General features: G+C 41.6%; 1 protein-coding gene across 1 annotated transcript; it reads right to left on the bottom strand.

Annotated features, from left to right (window-relative positions):
- Positions 1-1,291: 1,291 nt before the first annotated feature.
- zdhhc24 (zinc finger DHHC-type containing 24) lies at positions 1,292-3,950 on the bottom strand. Its single transcript, XM_060926914.1, has 3 exons — positions 3,193-3,950; positions 2,754-3,031; positions 1,292-2,561 (listed from the first exon to the last, which is right to left on the bottom strand). The coding sequence occupies exons 1-3, from the start codon at positions 3,504-3,506 to the stop codon at positions 2,269-2,271; spliced, it is 885 nt and encodes a 294-aa protein (XP_060782897.1). The 5' UTR covers positions 3,507-3,950; the 3' UTR covers positions 1,292-2,268.
- Positions 3,951-18,334: the final 14,384 nt, after the last annotated feature.

Below are 18,334 nucleotides of genomic sequence, written 5' to 3'. Positions count from 1 at the left end.
GGCTGGCTGGAAAAGGTGCACAAGCAACAGGGATGACCGCAGCATTGAGAGGATTGTCATGAAAAGTCTATTCAAGAACTTGGGAGAGCTTCACACGGAGTGGACTGAGGCCAGTGTCAGTGCATCGAGAGCCACCACACAGACGTCTTCAGGAAAGGGGCTACAACTGTCACATTCCTAATATCAAGCCACTCCTGAACCAGAGAAAACAGCAGAAGCATCTTGCCTGGGTTAAGGAGAGAAAGAACTGGACTGTTGCTTGGGGTCCAAAGTCGTCTTTTCAGATGAAAGTCAATTTTGGAAATCAAGATCCTAGTCATTTGGAAATTAAGATCCTAGACTCTGGAGGAAGAGTAGAGAGCCACAGAATCCAAGGTATTTGAAGTCCAGTGTGAAGTTTCCACAGTTTGCGATGATTTGGGTTGCCATGTCATCTGCTGGAGTTGTTCCACTGTGTTTTATCAAGTCCAAAGTCAATGCAGCCATCTACTGGGAGATTTTAGAGCACTTCATGCTTCTATCTGCTGACAAGCTTTATGGAGATGCTGATTTTCTTTTTCAGCAGGACTTAGCACCTGTCCACAGTGCCAAAACTACTACCAAATGGTTTGCTGACCATGATATGACTGATTGGCCAGCCAACTCACCTGACCTGAACCCCTTAGAGAATCTGTGGGGTATTTTCAAAAGGAAGATGAGAAACACCCAACCCAAAAATACAGACGAGCTGAAGGCCGCCATCAAAGCAACCTGGGCTTCAATAACACCTCAGCAGTGCCACAGGCTGATCACCTCCATGTCATGTCACGCCACACTGATGCAGTAATTCGTGGTAAAGGAGCCCCAACCAAGTACTGAATGTATAAACAAACATACTTTTCATAAGTTTGACATTTCTGTATTGTAAATCAATTTTTGATTGATCTTAGGAAATATTCTAATTTGAGATACTGGATTTCTGATTGTCATGAGCTATAAGCCATAATCATCACAATTAAAACAAAAGTCTTGAAATATTTCACTTTACATGTAATGTATATAGAATATATGAAAGTTTACCTTTTTGAATTAAATTATTTAAAAAAAAACTTTTTCATGATATTCAAATTGTTTGAGATGCACTAATACAGTGCACCTTCCCAGAGAAACGCAAGAAAGACAAGAACATGCCTTTGAAATGGCCTCTGGCCAGAATCCCATTACTTAAGTAGTCTATGAGCAAATTTAATAGACGATTATTGATTCACCAGGTTTGAAAGATTGACATAAAAAATGAATAGTGCAAAATGACTGATGGTCTTTGAAAGGTTTTATTAAGACTGCAGGCTGCTTATTTGTGGTTATTATGATGTTGATTATCGATCACTAGACAGTCGATTTTGATTTAATGATGCAGATGGAGTCGATGGAATAAACAGTACTTGCAAACGTCATTGTTCAAGTAAGATGGCAGAATCAAATTTTGCGTCATAGAACAAGTTCTAGAACAAGTTATTGCATGCTGCACATCATACTCAGGGCTTGCCACATTGGAGTGATATTTTATTGTTTCTCTGGGTAAACTAACATAACCCTTAGAAGTGAATGGTATGTAGACTGTTTAACTCAAAAAAATAACATTAATACCTTGGCATATAGATTTCAACATGTTATTTGGCACATCAATGACTGATTTAAAAAATATATATATATCAAAAGAAAATCCAAAAGAGGAAATAAATATATAGTGCATCCAAGACAAATTCCTGCCACCACAATAGCATTCAGGTGGTTGATATAGTTACAGTGTGCTGGGACAACAATATTAATGCATTAAATGCAACATCCACATCACATTATACTCCATGACAATACATACTGACATCTCAACAATGAACCATAAACCTTTCCTATGTAGTGATTTGGCAAAATAACTCGTGAAAAATAAAATGAACATTTCTTGCTGGTACCCAAAATACAAAGATAGCTGAGCTGGTATGTATAAAGACAGCTGGTAGAATATTCATTCAGTGCACAGTTAGTGTAATCAATGCTTCAAATCTACTAAATCATGAATAAAATCTTTCCCAGGTTTCACATTACCTATAGCTCTGGCTTCATATTACCATGGATAAGCTGTGCATGACCAATTTGACTGCTTGTGACCTTAAAGTAAATGCTAAGTCTCCGCAATAGAATTTGCTAGGATTTGAAGATAAAATCCACTTTCTGAGATCAAGAACGTCAGGATCTCTTCCAATTTCTCGCCAAAATAGTTGTGCAAAGCCTTCACTTCATGGGGTCAAGAGAACCAGTGACTTTAAAGTTGATGCCATCACCAGGCAGGTCGGAGGGGATGAGGGGACAGAGCCAGCAGATGTACCAGTGCTCACCCAAGCACTCTCGGACATTAGCGAGCACTCCGAGATTGTACGGCCGGCGGGCTGAATACCACTCCCTCGTCGTCTGCCCTCTCAGCATCAAGCCCACGTGGAAAAAGAGGAAGGCAGAGACCAGCAAGAAGCCCACCACACAGGTGTCAGCAATGAAGGCAAAGGTGAAGGCTTGTGCTGTCACCTGACCTGGGAGCCACAAAAGAAATGGAAGACAAAAAAAAGAGCAAAATAAAAAAACTAGCTTTATAAAATACAGATCATTTTTTCTATTACCAACAAAAAAAGATCAATAAACCAAGTAGATGACCGGACAAGTGACGAAACATCTGTATACCTCAAGACCAGTCACCCTGACTCACCTCAACATTCCGCACTTACCAGTGACCAGCATAATCCATGGCACCATGAGCAGCATGAAGCTGTGAAAGGTAACGCCTTCCTTCAAGATGACGATGAAGACCTCAGCGTTCATCACCACGGCGTACAGCAGACCAGCCCACATGAACAGCAGACAGTTCAGGAAGTAGCGGTAATTACGAAAGCCCACGCACTGGCCAAAGAAGACGCAGTGGTGATCCCGGCGCAGGACACACACGTTGCAGTCATAGCAATGCGAGCATCGTGGAGGAGTGTGTGTCTCACAGGTGTAACAGTACCTGACATGTTGGGGGGGGAGAAAAATTATTTATTAATTTTTCACTCAAACTATCCATATACACAATATGCTGACGTGTACCCAGGCCGAAGTGAGATCTGCTGAGTAAAGCACAGGAAATATGAGACAAATACTCTGCAAATGAAATAAAAGGTCAATTACCTCCAACCCTGCCCTACAATATCCCCATTAAAAAACACTCCACGGATACTCGGGCTGGTTTTAAGGAACAGAGAGGCGTTCCATGCTATGCTTCCCAGCATGAAGTACTGAGCAAGCAGATGCATGGTCTTCCAATGAGCAGACCACTCAGACTCCTTCTGTGCTGGTTCCAAAGGGGCTTCCATCAGAACCAGGTAGCTCACTTCAGCCGTGATGGAGAACACCAGAGTTGCATTGAGCACGATGGGCAGATGGCGACAACCCTTCTCCACCCCACACCACACTTTACTCCTGAAACTGACCATCTTCACCATCGACCAGGATTTTTTTTTGGTTTCTTTTTCTATTGATTCCTGGTCCTTCAGCAGAGATTTAAGGACTTAACGTGTTAATGCTGGACACAGAAAAACCATTACGAGGTGATAACTCTGACAGGTGTCACGCTGCAGTTCAGTTTAAATTAATAAGTAATATGAGAGGGGTTCATTATTGTCTGGGGCAATACAAAAAACCTTTTAAAGCTGTCTTTCAAGTTTCGCTAGTGAAAGAAGTCAGCTAGCCTGCTACAGGCATGGCACATGAAGAACAGCTGCCCTGTTTCACATCGGCTTAGCCGATTAATGGCTACAAAATAAACAATTATATTATATTATACTTTTCTATACTATACACCGGCGTCCCGATCAATTTATTTCCTGTTTTGTTTGAAACAAGCTCTCAGCTAACTACCTAAACAATGGCACAGACGGAACATGATTATTGTGTTACAATTTTAAGCGTCCCTTAAGAGCAAACGGTTGGGACACTCTAGTTCCTACTTGCAAGAAATAACAGACCTAAAGAGTTAAACAAGCATTTCAGTTCAAATAATTTCTATATCATGACGATACGACTTACACTTTACATTCAAGCAATACCAGAGTTAATCCCACAGGTTTACACTTTATATTAGCCCACTACATAGGAAAATAAATGTTACCAAAGGAAACGTGTTATACTATCACTGAGTTTCCATTTCACAGAAAATCCCTAAATCCTTAATCCCTAAAGCTTTTAATCTGTCGAGCCAGGCCATATGTTTTCGCCATAACATGTTTTATGAAGTGATGGAGAGCAGTAAAGGATATAAAAACTGGCACCGTGTGAGTCACTTATCAAGGTAAGGTCTCATTTCTCATAACAGCTCCTCACTTGTTTCTCATATTTGTTTTTTCTGACCCAAAACGGACACAGCTCTAATGTTCGACCAAGTCAGATAAATTTACTAAAACACACTTGTTTCTACACACTTTTGCGATTTAGAGGTGAGTTTAGCTCTAGTATACTGTAATTGAGTGCTGGTCGATAGGAAAGTATAAAATGTTATGAGCTGGCAGCAGGGGGCGACATTGAGTAAAATGCTGACTTGTCAGGAATGAAGGCACACAATAGACTCCTGGACAAATAGAGGATTTCCACCAGTTCCTCTTTTCTGAGGTGCCTTCGTTTATCTGGCCAATTTCTAAAGGTGTATACAGGTATCAGGCCCAAGCAGGAGCAGTTTGCAGACACGAAATGTTTGTATTTACACTACCGTTCAAAAGTTTGGGGTCACCCAGACAATTTTGTGTTTTCCATGAAAAGTCACACTTTTATTTACCACCATAAGTTGTAAAATGAATAGAAAATATAGTCAAGACATTTTTCTGGCCAGGGTGGCACGGTGGTGTAGTGGTTAGCGCTGTCGCCTCACAGCAAGAAGGTCCTGGGTTCGAGCCCCGGGGCCGGCGAGGGCCTTTCTGTGTGGAGTTTGCATGTTCTCCCCGTGTCCGCGTGGGTTTCCTCCGGGTGCTCCGGTTTCCCCCACAGTCCAAAGACATGCAGGTTAGGTTAACTGGTGACTCTAAATTGACCGTAGATGTGAGTGTGAATGGTTGTCTGTGTCAGCCCTGTGATGACCTGGCGACTTGTCCAGGGTGTACCCCGCCTTTCGCCCGTAGTCAGCTGGGATAGGCTCCAGCTTGCCTGCGACCCTGTAGAAGGATAAAGCGGCTACAGATAATGAGATGAGATTTTTCTGGCCATTTTGAGCATTTAATCGACCCCACAAATGTGATGCTCCAGAAACTCAATCTGCTCAAAGGAAGGTCAGTTTTATAGCTTCTCTAAAGAGCTCAACTGTTTTCAGCTGTGCTAACATGATTGTACAAGGGTTTTCTAATCATCCATTAGCCTTCTGAGGCAATGAGCAAACACATTGTACCATTAGAACACTGGAGTGAGAGTTGCTGGAAATGGGCCTCTATACACCTATGGAGATATTGCACCAAAAACCACACATTTGCAGCTAGAATAGTCATTTACCACATTAGCAATGTATAGAGTGGATTTCTGATTAGTTTAAAGTGATCTTCATTGAAAAGAACAGTGCTTTTCTTTCAAAATAAGGACATTTCAAAGTGACCCCAAACTTTTGAACGGTAGTGTATTTCAGGCTTATGTTTTATAGAATAATAGTTATAACGAGTCTGACTTTAACCATTTAAATTGCTGAATATTTAACCATCTTCCTGTATATTTCTCAGTAACAAGGCCCACTCTCAAATTACAGGATCTTCTTAAAACCTATTTACATGTCAGGCCACTGGGCACAAAGCAGCCTTCGTGTCCGGACTGTTCCTTTTTTTATTCAGAGTTACCCTGTGGTTAGGCATTGTTAAAGATTCAATAGAGCGGCGGCTACAATTATCGACACCTTAACAGTCTTTTGGCCGTTGCAAAAGTAGAAAAGACTTTCAGTACGTAAATTGTCCATGAATAATTACTCAAACTTCCACCGGGGGAAAGAAATGAGTTGATCCCTGATTACAGTGTCTTGCAAAAGTATTCATCCCCCTTGGTGTTTGTCCTGTTTTGTCGCATCACAAGCTGGAATTAAAATGGATTTTTAGAGGATTAGCACCATTTGATTTACACAACATGCCTACCGCTTTAAAGGTGCAAACTGATGTTTATTGTGACACAAACAATAATTAAGATGAAAAATAACCCCAGAAATCTGGAGTGTGCATAAGTATTTACCCCTTTCGTATGAAACCCCTAAATAAGAGCTACTCCAACCAATTCACTTCATAAGTCACATAATTAGTTGATTAAGATCCACCTGTGTGCAATCAAAGTGTCACATGATCTGTCACATGATGTCTGTATAAATCAACCTGTTCTGGAAGGACCCTGACTCTGCAACACTACTAAGCAAGCAACATGAAAACCAAGGAGCCTCCAAACAGGTCAGAGACAAAGTTGTGGAGAAGTAGAGATCAGGGTTGGGTTATAAAAAATATCCCAAACTTTGAATATCCCAGGGAGCGCCATTAAATCCATTATAGCAAAATGGAAAGAATATGGCACCACTACAAACCTGACAAGAGAAGGCCGCCCACCAAAACTCACAGACCAGGCAAGGAGGGCATTAATCAGAGATGCAACAAAGACACCAAAGATAACACTGAAAGAGCTGCAAAGATCAACATTGGAGATGGGAGTATCTGTCCATAGGACCACTTTAAGCCATACACTCCACAGAGTGGGGCTTTATGGAAGAGTGGCCAGAAAAAAGTAATTGCTTAAGAAAACACATCTGGAGTTTGCCCAACAGCATGTGGCAGACTCCCCAAACACATGAAAGAAGATTCTCTGGTCAAATGAGACAAAAATTGATCTTTTTGGCCATCATGGGAAATGCCATGTGTGGTGCAAACCCAACACCCTGAGAACACCATTCCTACAGTAAAGCATGGTGGTGGCAGCATCATGCTGTGGGGATATTTTTCATCTGCAGGGACAGGAAAGCTGGTCAGGACTGAAGGAAAGATGGATGGCATTAAATACGGGGCAGTTCTGGAGGAAAACCTGTTTGAGTCAGCCAGAGGTTTGAGACTGGATTGAAGGTTCACGGTCTAGCAGGGCAATGACCCTAAACAGACTGCTAAAGCTACACTGGAGTGGTTTAAAGGGAAACATTTAGATATCTTGGAATGGCCTAATCAAAGCCCAGACCTCAATCCAATTGAGAATCTGTGGCATAACTTGAAGATTGCTGTACACCAACGCAACCCATCTAACTTGAAGGAGTTGGAGCAGTTTTGCTTTGAGGAATGGGCAAAAATCCCAGTGGCTAGATATGCTAAGCTAGAGACATACCCCAAGAGACTTGCAGCTGAAATTGTAGCAAAAGGTGGCTCTACAAAGTATTGACTTTGGGGGGTGAATACCTATGCACACTCTAGATTTCTGTTTTTTCATCTTAATTATTGTTTGTGTCAAAATAAAACAACAATTTTCACTTTTAAAGTGAAAAAATCCCCAAAATCCATTTGAATTCCAGCTTGTAATGCGACAAAAAAGGACAAACACCAAGGGGGATGAATACTTTTGCAAGGCACTGTACTTGGCGTATCAGATCAGGTGACATCGTTCCACAATTATCGACACCTTTGTGCACAGTTATCGACACCGTTCCACAATTATCGAGATCCAGATGATTATTTCTTTAAAAAAATCAGTATGTGGTATTAAGTTAACAAAACATAGTTTTGATTTAAAATGTGTTTACATAGACTTATATTTAGTACAACATATCTTTTATAGAAATATATCAATGTCGTGTCAGCCCTGTGATGACCTGGCGACTTGTCCAGGGTGTACCCCGCCTTTCGCCTGTAGTCAGCTGGGATAGGCTCCAGCTTGCCTGCGACCCTGTAGAACAGAATAAAGCGGCTAGAGATGATGAGATGAGATGAGATATCAATGTCGGTGCTGACGTAAATGAGGAAGTAATTCTAATATTTGTAAACAAATGAACTGATAATGTTGAACCTGTGTCAGAAAATCTTTTTGTTCCACTTTCTACCCACTTTCTAAGTATTTTCGTAGATCACATTTTGTTAATCATTCGCTGTTGTTTGTATTAATTTCTAGTTTTGTAGTTTACCAATAAATCTCAACAGGCAATTGACATTGTAACCACATGAAAATCCAGGTCAAAGGTCACGTCATTCCTCGAGACAAAATATAAAATGTCTATGTAATATGTGGTCGATATTTACAGCAAACTATAAAATAATAATAATAATAATAATAATAATAATAATAATAATTATTATTATTATTATTATTATTATTCTGAATGGAATAGAAAAATCTGAATATTTCAAACATGTAATTTTTTATATGCTCGGAATTTAATTCTGGTCTAATTCTATTTATTGCAATAGGATTCCAAATACTCTATAAACATTCCATTCTGTTATGAATCAGAAAAAAATTATTATAAATCACAGCACTTTTATTTTTTAAAGTACTTCATCTACTTCAACAACGTTACACAAAGATCGATCCATAACAGTTGTAAATGCCACTTAATTCCACAGGGTGTCAATAATGGTGGACACCGGTGAAAGTGATCACTATTATCGACACCTCACGTGATTCTCAAACGTGCGTTTAGATACAAAATGGCGACTGTCAAATGAAAGAGTAAGAAACAGTAGGTTTCAACAAGGAGATCATGAAATACGGTGAATTTATGAGAAGTAAAAACGTCCATGATCTTTTCACCATGCTTACCTGCGATGATAACGTCCTGGTTTTCCTCAAATTGCTGATCGTGTAAAAAAAATTCCATCTCCGGTAACGAGCTGCGTCATCAGACGACAAGATCAAAGGGCGAGGGGGGTCTTCCGGTTGATTAATTAACCAATAATAACTGTTGTAACTGAAACTCACCTTTGTAAAATTGTTTTTTATTGGTAAATCTGAAAAGGTGTCAATAATTTTGAACTGTTGGTAATTGTAGCCGCCGCTCTAGTTGTTTTTCAGTACACATTTTGGAAAAGCTGTAGAACTTGGTAAACTATAATTGTTTATGCAAACACATCAGCACAAGTGTACGAGGGTACTTCAAAAAGTTGTCGGCCTCACCCGGAAACAAGGGGCATAACTCCCGTTTTGGGGCATAACTACACTATAAAGTCTTATATCACTGTCCACAAAAACTCAAATGAAAGAAGCAAACAAAGAAAAAAGGAGAGGAAAACTCCAAGCTGGTGTGGTGTTGCTCCAGGACAATGCACCCATCCACACAGCACAGGTGGCAGTGGCAGAAGCAGCCAAATGTGGCTTTGAACTGTTGCCCCATGCACCTTACTCACTCGTCCTGGCACCATCTGACGTTTGTCTGCTTCCCAAACTGAAATCCCACTTGCGTGGTCACCATTTTCAGAGTGATGATGAAGTCATCCATCAGTCATGGAAGTCATCAGGAGTATCTGGAGGCTCAGGATGTAACTTTCTTCTACGAAGGGATGGCAAAGCTTGAACATTGGTGGGCCAAGTGTATTGAAATTAAAGGAGACTATGTTGAAAAATAATGTAAGAACAATCTTTCTCCTGTGACGTTTTCTGGGTGAGGCTGAGAACTTTTTGAAGTACCCTGGTATTACGTGACTGAGAAAACTCGTTTGGAAAACTGAGGTTCGGGCCGGACAGCTTATCTGTGTTTCAATGGACCTCCTGTTAGTCTTTTTCTGATGCTCCTTCACTCCACAACCATCTGCAGAATTATGAAATATAGCTACGTATGTTTGCAGTGTTGCAAGTTACTCAAACTGAAATAATGGATTTGGAAAATAAGAAAAATCTATTTTCTATCCTAGAAAATTATCCATCAGGAGAGGAACTGAATGCATAATCGATGCAGCTACCAAAACCTATCTACCTAACTGTATTTTTCACACATATACTGTCAAATAGTGAATAAAAGTTATCTCATGTATAATTTTTAGGGAAAAAAATTACCTAACATGGATTAGATTAGATTAGATTAGATTAGATTAGATTAGATTAGATTAGATTAGATTAGATTAGATTAGATTAGATAAAATTTTATTGATCCCTTTGGGAGGGTTCCCTCAGGGAAATTAAGATTCCAGCAGCATCATTACAGATAAACAGAGAAAAGAAATAGAGAAAAACTTCAAGATAAAATAAATTAAGTATTTACATATACAAATATAAAAAGAATAAGATGTGGGGAAGAGAGGAAGGGGGAGAGAGAGGAGGGGGGAAAGGGAAAGGAGGGGCAGCAGGAGAGATATTGCACTTTATTTTGTACATTATATTGCACATTGTCCGGTATTGCTTATTGTTAGGCTAGGCTACTGCTCCTTCCCGTCCTCTGTCCTCCTGTTACCCCCCCCCCCCCCCCCCCCCCCCCCCCCCCCCGGAGAGGAGTTGTACAGTCTGGTGGCATGAAGGACAAAGGAGTTTTTGAGTCTGTTTGTCCTGCACTTGGAAAGGAGCATTCTGTCACTGAACAGGCTCCTCTGGTTGCTGATGACGGTGTGCAGAGGGTGACTGGCATCGTCCATGATGTTCAATGGTTTGTCCATAGACGTCTTCTCTGCCACCGTCACCAGAGAGTCCAGCTTCATGCCAACCACAGAGCCGGCCCGCCTGATCAGTTTGTCCAGCCTGGATGTGTCCTTCTTGGATGTGCTGCCCCCCCAGCACACCACGGTGTAAAACAGGACACTGGCGACCACAGACTGATAGAACATCCACAGGAGTTTCCTGCAGATGTTAAAGGACCGCAGCCTCCTAAGGAAGTATAGCCTCCTCTGTCCCTTCCTGTATAAGTGATTGGTGTTGCAAGTCCAGTCCAGCTTGCTGTCCAGCCACAGCCCGAGGTACTTGTAGGAATCCACAGCCTCCACCTCGACTCCCTCGATCAGAACTGGTCGTGACCTTGGTCTGGACCTCCCAAAGTCAATGACCAGCCCCTTGGTCTTTGAGGTGTTGAGCTGCAGATGGTTCCTGTTGCACCACACAGCAAAGTCCCTCACCAGGCTCCTATTGAGGTTTTTCACCCACGTGACCAAGTCATGTGAGGCTGCCATTTTGGACGTCACGGCTCGAATCAGTTTGAATGCGAGGAAGGCGACAAACGAAAAACATAAAAGAAAAAGGAGCGAGATGCAGAAAACACCTTCACTATCCAGCGACGTAGGGCATTTACAGGGCGAGCAGAGGGAAAGGTATTTGCAAAAATTGAGGTTAGCAGGCTTAGAGAACGACGTTTACCTGCTTCCACCAGGATTGTTCACTGACGTGCGGAAGTACACGAAGCCCTCGTCTTTACCTGACTTCGGCCCACATGATCTGTATACCTATGTCGTTAAAAACCCATCGCCATACACAGGTATTGATCTGAAAGCGTATAAGAGTTTGGATGCCTACAAATATTTTGTGTCAGGCTGGGTAACATGCCTACATCAGTGGGTCGTCCCTGGAGCCGGTGGTCGCCATCTTATTACAGCTAAGGTTTGTTCACATTTTCATTTACTTTCGGTCCTCAGGATAAACAAAATGTTTTTAAATGTCATTGGAATAACTTCTTAGTCTGTTGAGACATGGCCCGTTATAAATTTGCTGTTACCAGGCAATGACCAAGAACTGTATTATTAGGGTCGGTGTCTGTGTTGTAGCAGTGTACTAGCAGCTAGCTGTTAGCACTAGCTAATGTCAACAACATAGCTAGTATGTTACTGTAGCAATGTTTACGTTCAGTCATTTGGATGACTGTTAAAACCTTTCAGTCTCAAGTTTTTCCTTTACTGTATTTACTAGTTTACTGTAATTATGATCCGGCAGCTATTTACACCGGATCCAGTGTAAATAGCTGCCGGAGCGCGCTCTGGCTTGCTCCCCCTCAAATTAAGCAGCGCGCTCCGGCTTGCTCCCGGAGTGCTCCGGGAGCAAGCCGGAGCACACTTCTTAATTTGAGGGGGAGCAAGCCGGAGCGCACTCCGGAACCTCGGCCGGAGCACTCCGGGAGCAAGCTGGAGCGCGCTGCTTAATTTGAGGGGGAGCAAGCCGGAGCGCGCTCCGGAACCTCGGCCAGAGCACTCCGGGAGCAAGCCGGAGCGCGCTGCTTAATTTGAGGGGGAGCAAGCCGGAGCGCGCTCCGGCAGCTATTTACACTGGATCTGGTGTCTGTAACACGTTTTTTTTTTTTCAAGCTGGTTCTCCCTCTCTGTCTGCAGCGTTAGTATGTAGCTTGACCTTCAAAATGGCGGACACCGGGGTGGCACGTGACCCTGTGACGTCAGGTGAAAAACCTCAATACTCCTCCTCTCTGTTGTCACTGATACACCCAACGATGTCTGTGTCATTGGCAAACTTCTGAATGTGACACAGCTCCGAGTTGTAGCAGAAGTCCACGGTGTGCAGGGTGAAGAGAAGAGGGGCCAGCACCATGCCCTGGGGTGCTCCGGTGCTGCTAATCACAGTGTTCTACTATTCTGAAGTGAATAGTATATTCTAATCTGGTGAATATTATATAACCCCAAAGCAGAAAAAGTTGGGACGGTATGTTGAACTTGAAATTAAAACCCAAAACAGTGATTTGTAAATAATCTTTGACCTGTATTGCACTCAAAACAACACAACAGCACATTATTTGATGTTTTACCTCATGAATCTGCTTGTTTTTTTCAAAATGAATACTTATTTCAAGTTTTTTCTTGCAACACCAAGGACGCGTTATCCTAATGGGCTTCATGGGCAGCTGCCCAGGGCCTCGGCCACTAGGGGGCCTCGGAGGTAGCGAGATCGGAAAATATGAAATTATATTTTCAGAAGTTTTGATCATATTGATAACATTTTTGATGCATTTCGCCACCCGTAAGGAAGCCCACCTTGTCCCGTCGCATAAATCACCCGTCATTGTCAATATGATCACTGTCCACCATGTCTTCACACGCTACGCCAGCTTGAGTTCAATGATTTAATTAATGACTTCGCTTTCCAGAAAAGTAGGAAAGTGCTCTTGTAAGTTGACCCATGGCTGTCAAACTGAATGCGCAAAGCTGTGTGCCACTGCTGTTTGGGACATTACGTGTGCGAAAGGATGAAATGTTTCACATAGCCTAACATTTTGAGATTTATTTCTGAGAAGCAAGATATTTTTCTTTCTTTGTTTTCGCTCTTTGTTTTCACAAGTTAAAAGTCTCCTGGATTCCAAAATGAAAATGAACAGTTATATACCAAATGAATGTTCTTGTTCTGAATACTAAAGAAACTGTTGAAGGCCTGGGTTATGTTCTTGACATGTTGTTCATTGACTCACTCATTCAAAGGCTTCTTGAGGCTAAACTTTAGTTAACCAGACTTGTTAACTGTGATGTCTGATGGATTTTTTCACCATGCAATTGTCTATTTCACCATTGCTTTTTCTCGATTAAATAGGTGTTGATGGATATAAAGTTTTATCATTCAATAGTATTTCTAATTGTGCCACTGTCATTATTTAAGTTTCTGTGTCTAGTTAGACAGGCATGTCTGAGGGGGTGAATTTGCTCAGCGCAGTTGACAACAGGCAGGGGTGGGGCCTCGGGGGTGTGTCTGCCCAGGGCCTCGGCAAGGGTTAACATAGCCCTGTGCAACACACTTAAAAAAAAAAAGTTGGGATGGTAAAGTGGTATTTCCACTTTATAATTTTGCCCTTTCTTCTCACAACACTTAACAGATAAAGATGCCAAGTGATGAAGTTGTTCAGGTGTTATTTATTTTGTCCCATTCTTCCTGCAAACATGTCTTAAGGTGTGCAACAGTACGGGGTCGTCATTGTTATATTTTCCATTTCAAAATTCACCGCACGTTCTCTCTTGGGGACAGAGGGGACAGAGGCACCCTCTTCTTCCACAGCCCTGCCTTTGTAATGTGTGCAGAATGTGGTTTTGCATTGCCTTATTGAAGTATCTTCTTGAAGTTCTTGTTGTGCTGTAAAGCTTTACAAAGCTCCCGTGGTGCTGTAAAGCATTACACAGATCTCGCGAGAGGTCTCCGGGATTCACCACCGAAGTTACATAGTGCAATGACTGGAAAATCAGGTGTGGACCCGGAGTGGAAGACAAACCATTCTCCCTATTACTAGTAAATGTAATATCAAAATGGTTTTGAAGCTGATATTTTAAAGTAAAATTCCTACACCAAGCTGCTTTAAGACCGTGAATTGGCCTACTGGTTAATGTGTCCGCCTCTCGACTAGGAGATCACAAGTTCTACTTGGGGTCAGGTCCTACCAAAGACCATCATAAAAATGGCACCTACTGCCGTCTGGCAAGGCACGCTGCAATACAGATGTGAGTGGGGAAGCCAAACTCTCGTGGATACCAGAGGACTAGCCCCCCACTGCACAGGCCAAGGGCTATGGAAACGGATATCGGCACCACACCTATGCACCTCAAAGAGCTGGTTAGTACTGGGACAGGAGACTGCCTGGGAAGACCAGATTCTGGTGTGGAAAGAACTTTGACTTGATTGAAGTATCCCTGGAAATGTGTTGTCTTGAAGGCAGCACACGTTGCTCCAAAATCGATGAAATCAAAATCTCTATGTACTTCTCTGCATTAATGCTGCCATCACAGAAGTGTAAGTTACTTTTGCCAAGGGTGCTGACACAACCCCATACCATGACAGACCCTGGGTTTTGGACTTGTTGCTGGTAGCAATCTGGATGGTCCTTTTCGTCTTTGGTCCGGAGCCCACAGCGTCCATTTCTTCCAAAAAAGGCCGGAATAACTGATACATCTTGCCACAAAACACATTTCCACTGTGTGATAGTCCATCCCAGATGCATGTTAGCAAATTAGTAAAACCAAACTCAACAAATTAGCTGAAGTTCAAAGGAGATTTTTGCTTACTCCAGCATATTGAAACATGTTACTGAGGTAGGGCTAGGGGTGATCTTTCTGCGGTTCAACACTGCAGTGCATTGGTTTGTCCATCTTCAGATGCATGTGGTTAGCTATAGCACTAACTGGATGGACCATGTGAAGGTCACAGTGGATGATGAATTGGCATGATTCTTGAATGCGAAACCCAGCCCCATTCCATTGGCTGGATGAGTAAAGAAGAGGCTTTTGGGATTTAATGAGCACTTTGAAGATCTCAATAAAAAATTTACAGAGAATAAAAAGTACAGTGGTGCTTGAAAGTTTGTGAACCCTTTAGAATTTTCTATATTTCTGCATAAGTATGACCTAAAACAACATCAGATTTTCATACAAGTCCTAAAAGTAGATAAAGAATGTGAAAAGTATGTGAACCTCTAGGATTAGCAGTTAATTTGAAGGTGAAATTAGAGTCAGGTATTTTCAATCAATGGGATGACAATCAGGTGTGAGTGGGCACCCTGTTTTATTTAAAGAACAGGGATTTATCAAAGTCTGATCTTCACAACACATGTTTGTGGAAGTGTATCATGGCATGAACAAAGGAGATTTCTGAGGACCTCAGAAAAAGTGTTGTTGATGCTCATCAGGCTGGAAAAGGTTACAAAACCATCTCTAAAGAGTTTGGACTCCACCAATCCACAGACAGACAGATTGTGTACAAATGGAGGACATTCAAGACCATTGTTACCCTCCTCAGGAGTGGTCGACCAACAAAGATCACTCCAAGAGCAAGGCGTGTAATAGTCGGCGAGGTCCCAAAGGACCCCAGGGAAACTTCTAAGCAACTGAAGGCCTCTCTCACATTGGCTAATGTTAATATTCATGAGTCCACCATCAGGAGAACACTGAACAACAATGGTGTGCATGGCAGGGTTGCAAGGAGAAAGCCACTGCTCTCCAAAAAGAACATTGCTACTCGTCTGCAGTTTGCTAAAGATCACATGGACAAGCCAGAAGGCTATTGGAAAAATGTTTTGTGGACAGATGAACACTGCATAAGAACCTTATCCCATCTGTGAAACATGGTGGTGGTCGTATCATGGTTTTGGACCTGTTTTGCTGCATCTGGGCCAGGACGGCTTGCCATCATTGATGGAACAACGAATTCTGAATTATACCAGTGAATTCTATAGGAAAATGTCAGGACATCTGTCCATGAACTGAATGTCAAGAGAAGGTGGGTTATGCAGCAAGACAATGACCCTAAGCACACAAGTCATTCTACCAAAGAATGGTTAAAGAAAAGTTAATGTTTTGGAATGGCCAAGTCAAAGTCCTAACCTTAATCCAATCGAAATGTTGTGGAAGGACCTGAAGCGAGCAGTTCGTGTGAGGAAACCCACCAACATCCCAGAGTTGAAGCTGTTCTGTACGGAGGAATGGGCTAAAATTCCTCCAAGCCGGTGTGCAGGACTGATCAACAGTTACCGCAAACGTTTAGTTGCAGCTATTGCTGCACAAGGGGGTCACACCAGATACTGAAAGCAAAGGTTCACATACTTTTGCCACACACAGATATGTAATATTGGATCATTTTCCTCAATAAATAAATGACCAAGTATAATATTTTTGTCTCATTTGTTTAACTGGGTTCTCTTTATCTACTTTTAGGACTTGTGTGAAAATCTGATGATGTTTTAGGTCATATTTATGCAGAAATATAGAAAATTCTAAAGGGTTCACAAACTTTCATGCACCACTGTATATATTTGTTTTCCTTAAGTAAGTACAAGTATTCAATTTCAGTAATACAGGAAGTATAAATCCATACACACATGCACAAAAAAACACCATAAGTACTGTATAGTGACAGAGTGCCATTATTCAAGCATTTTCTACCCCTGGAGATTAGTCAGCAGCATTTTACCTATTCAGAAATATGTCCCTTCATCTTCTTTTATGTGTGTATGCAGTAGCAGGGTCACTCTGCTGCAGTATCAATTGCAGGAGCTGACCGAGAGAGAGCGCAGGGCACGAAACCATAACCAGAAACTGTTGCAAAATTTTCAGAGAGCACAGAACACCCTCAGTGACTTGGTGGCTTGGACGGAAGCCATGAACACCACAAGGGTCAGTAAACTAGCCAACCTACTGCTGCCATTTGTTCTCATAGTGTTTTCAGTGTGTTTGAGGAATGAAAAGTTTTTATTATAGAACAGATCATAAAGGTTGCCCATGAGAACTGGGCTGCTTTCTGTTGTTGTCCCTTGGTTTTACAGGAATAACTCAGCCTTTCACTTTCGAACAGATGGAGTATGAGAGGTACCTGGAGGAGAACTATGCTAAATGGCAACTGAAATGGCAGGACAAGAGGTTGTCAGAACAGAGAAAGGTACCTCCAGTAGTTCCTATATGTGTTAATCTTTTATACAGAACTGTACCAAAGTCTTAGGCACCCTATTTTTTTCATATAAACTTTGTTATAGATTTCTATTTTATAACTTCTACATTATCGAGTCAGTACAAAAACATTTTGGAGTTCCAAACGTTCGTTTTCCAGCACAATATTAAATGTTACAGGAAAAAAATATCCGAGCAGCATATTACATCAGAGAGCACTTTTCAGATTAAAAAAGAAAACATAATGAAGGCTACTGGGTTTTGGTGCAAAATTAAGACGCGAGTGTGACAGTCAAAGTGTCCAGAAGAACTGCGGCTGGTTCTGTAAGATGCTCAGTAAAACCTACAGCTCATTTTCTTATAAAACTGCACTCATTGTACCTGAGACTACTATTTTTTTTTAAACCAAAGGATCGTCTCACACCAAATATTGACTTTGTTTCATTTATTATGGCTTACTGCTTACTGTTTATAGTATTTTTTTTTTAATGTTGAAACATTTCATTTCATTATTTTTAAGCCATTTTTGGTCCACAGCATTTCTTTACATGTGCCTAAAACTTTTGCACAGTACTGTATATTCTACATACTTTCAGCGCAAGTATCTTAAAGTGAATGTAATGTCCCTAAACCCCACTTTTTTCCTTGTAGAAAGTAATCATTATGTTGATTGACCATGTGTTTTCGAACCATAGCTGATCCAAAAGGCCATAAATTGATGGAAAGTCAATAAGATCAGCTGATTTTCACGGAATCTGCCGAGACTGAACCGGAAGATCCCGAAGGGGTGCGTGACATCACACATGTAACCATCCAGATATCGATTTTGTTCCTGTGTGCAGCAGTGGTTAGACCAGTTTCAATATGGAACCACGTTTTGGAGAGAATTCTGATAGTGATTGGTATTCTTATATGTCGGATGAAGGGGCAGATTATTATCAAGCATATTCCGGAATAAATGGTTATCTATTTGAACCCCCAAGATGAGAAACAGATGCCAGTTGACTCAGTTCATGACAGTCCCA

This window comes from Neoarius graeffei, chromosome 8, assembly GCF_027579695.1.
Source record: "Neoarius graeffei isolate fNeoGra1 chromosome 8, fNeoGra1.pri, whole genome shotgun sequence".
Classification (NCBI taxonomy): Eukaryota; Metazoa; Chordata; class Actinopteri; order Siluriformes; family Ariidae; genus Neoarius; species Neoarius graeffei.
Note: the sequence above shows the minus strand (reverse complement) of the source record. Positions and strands in the feature narration are given on the sequence as shown.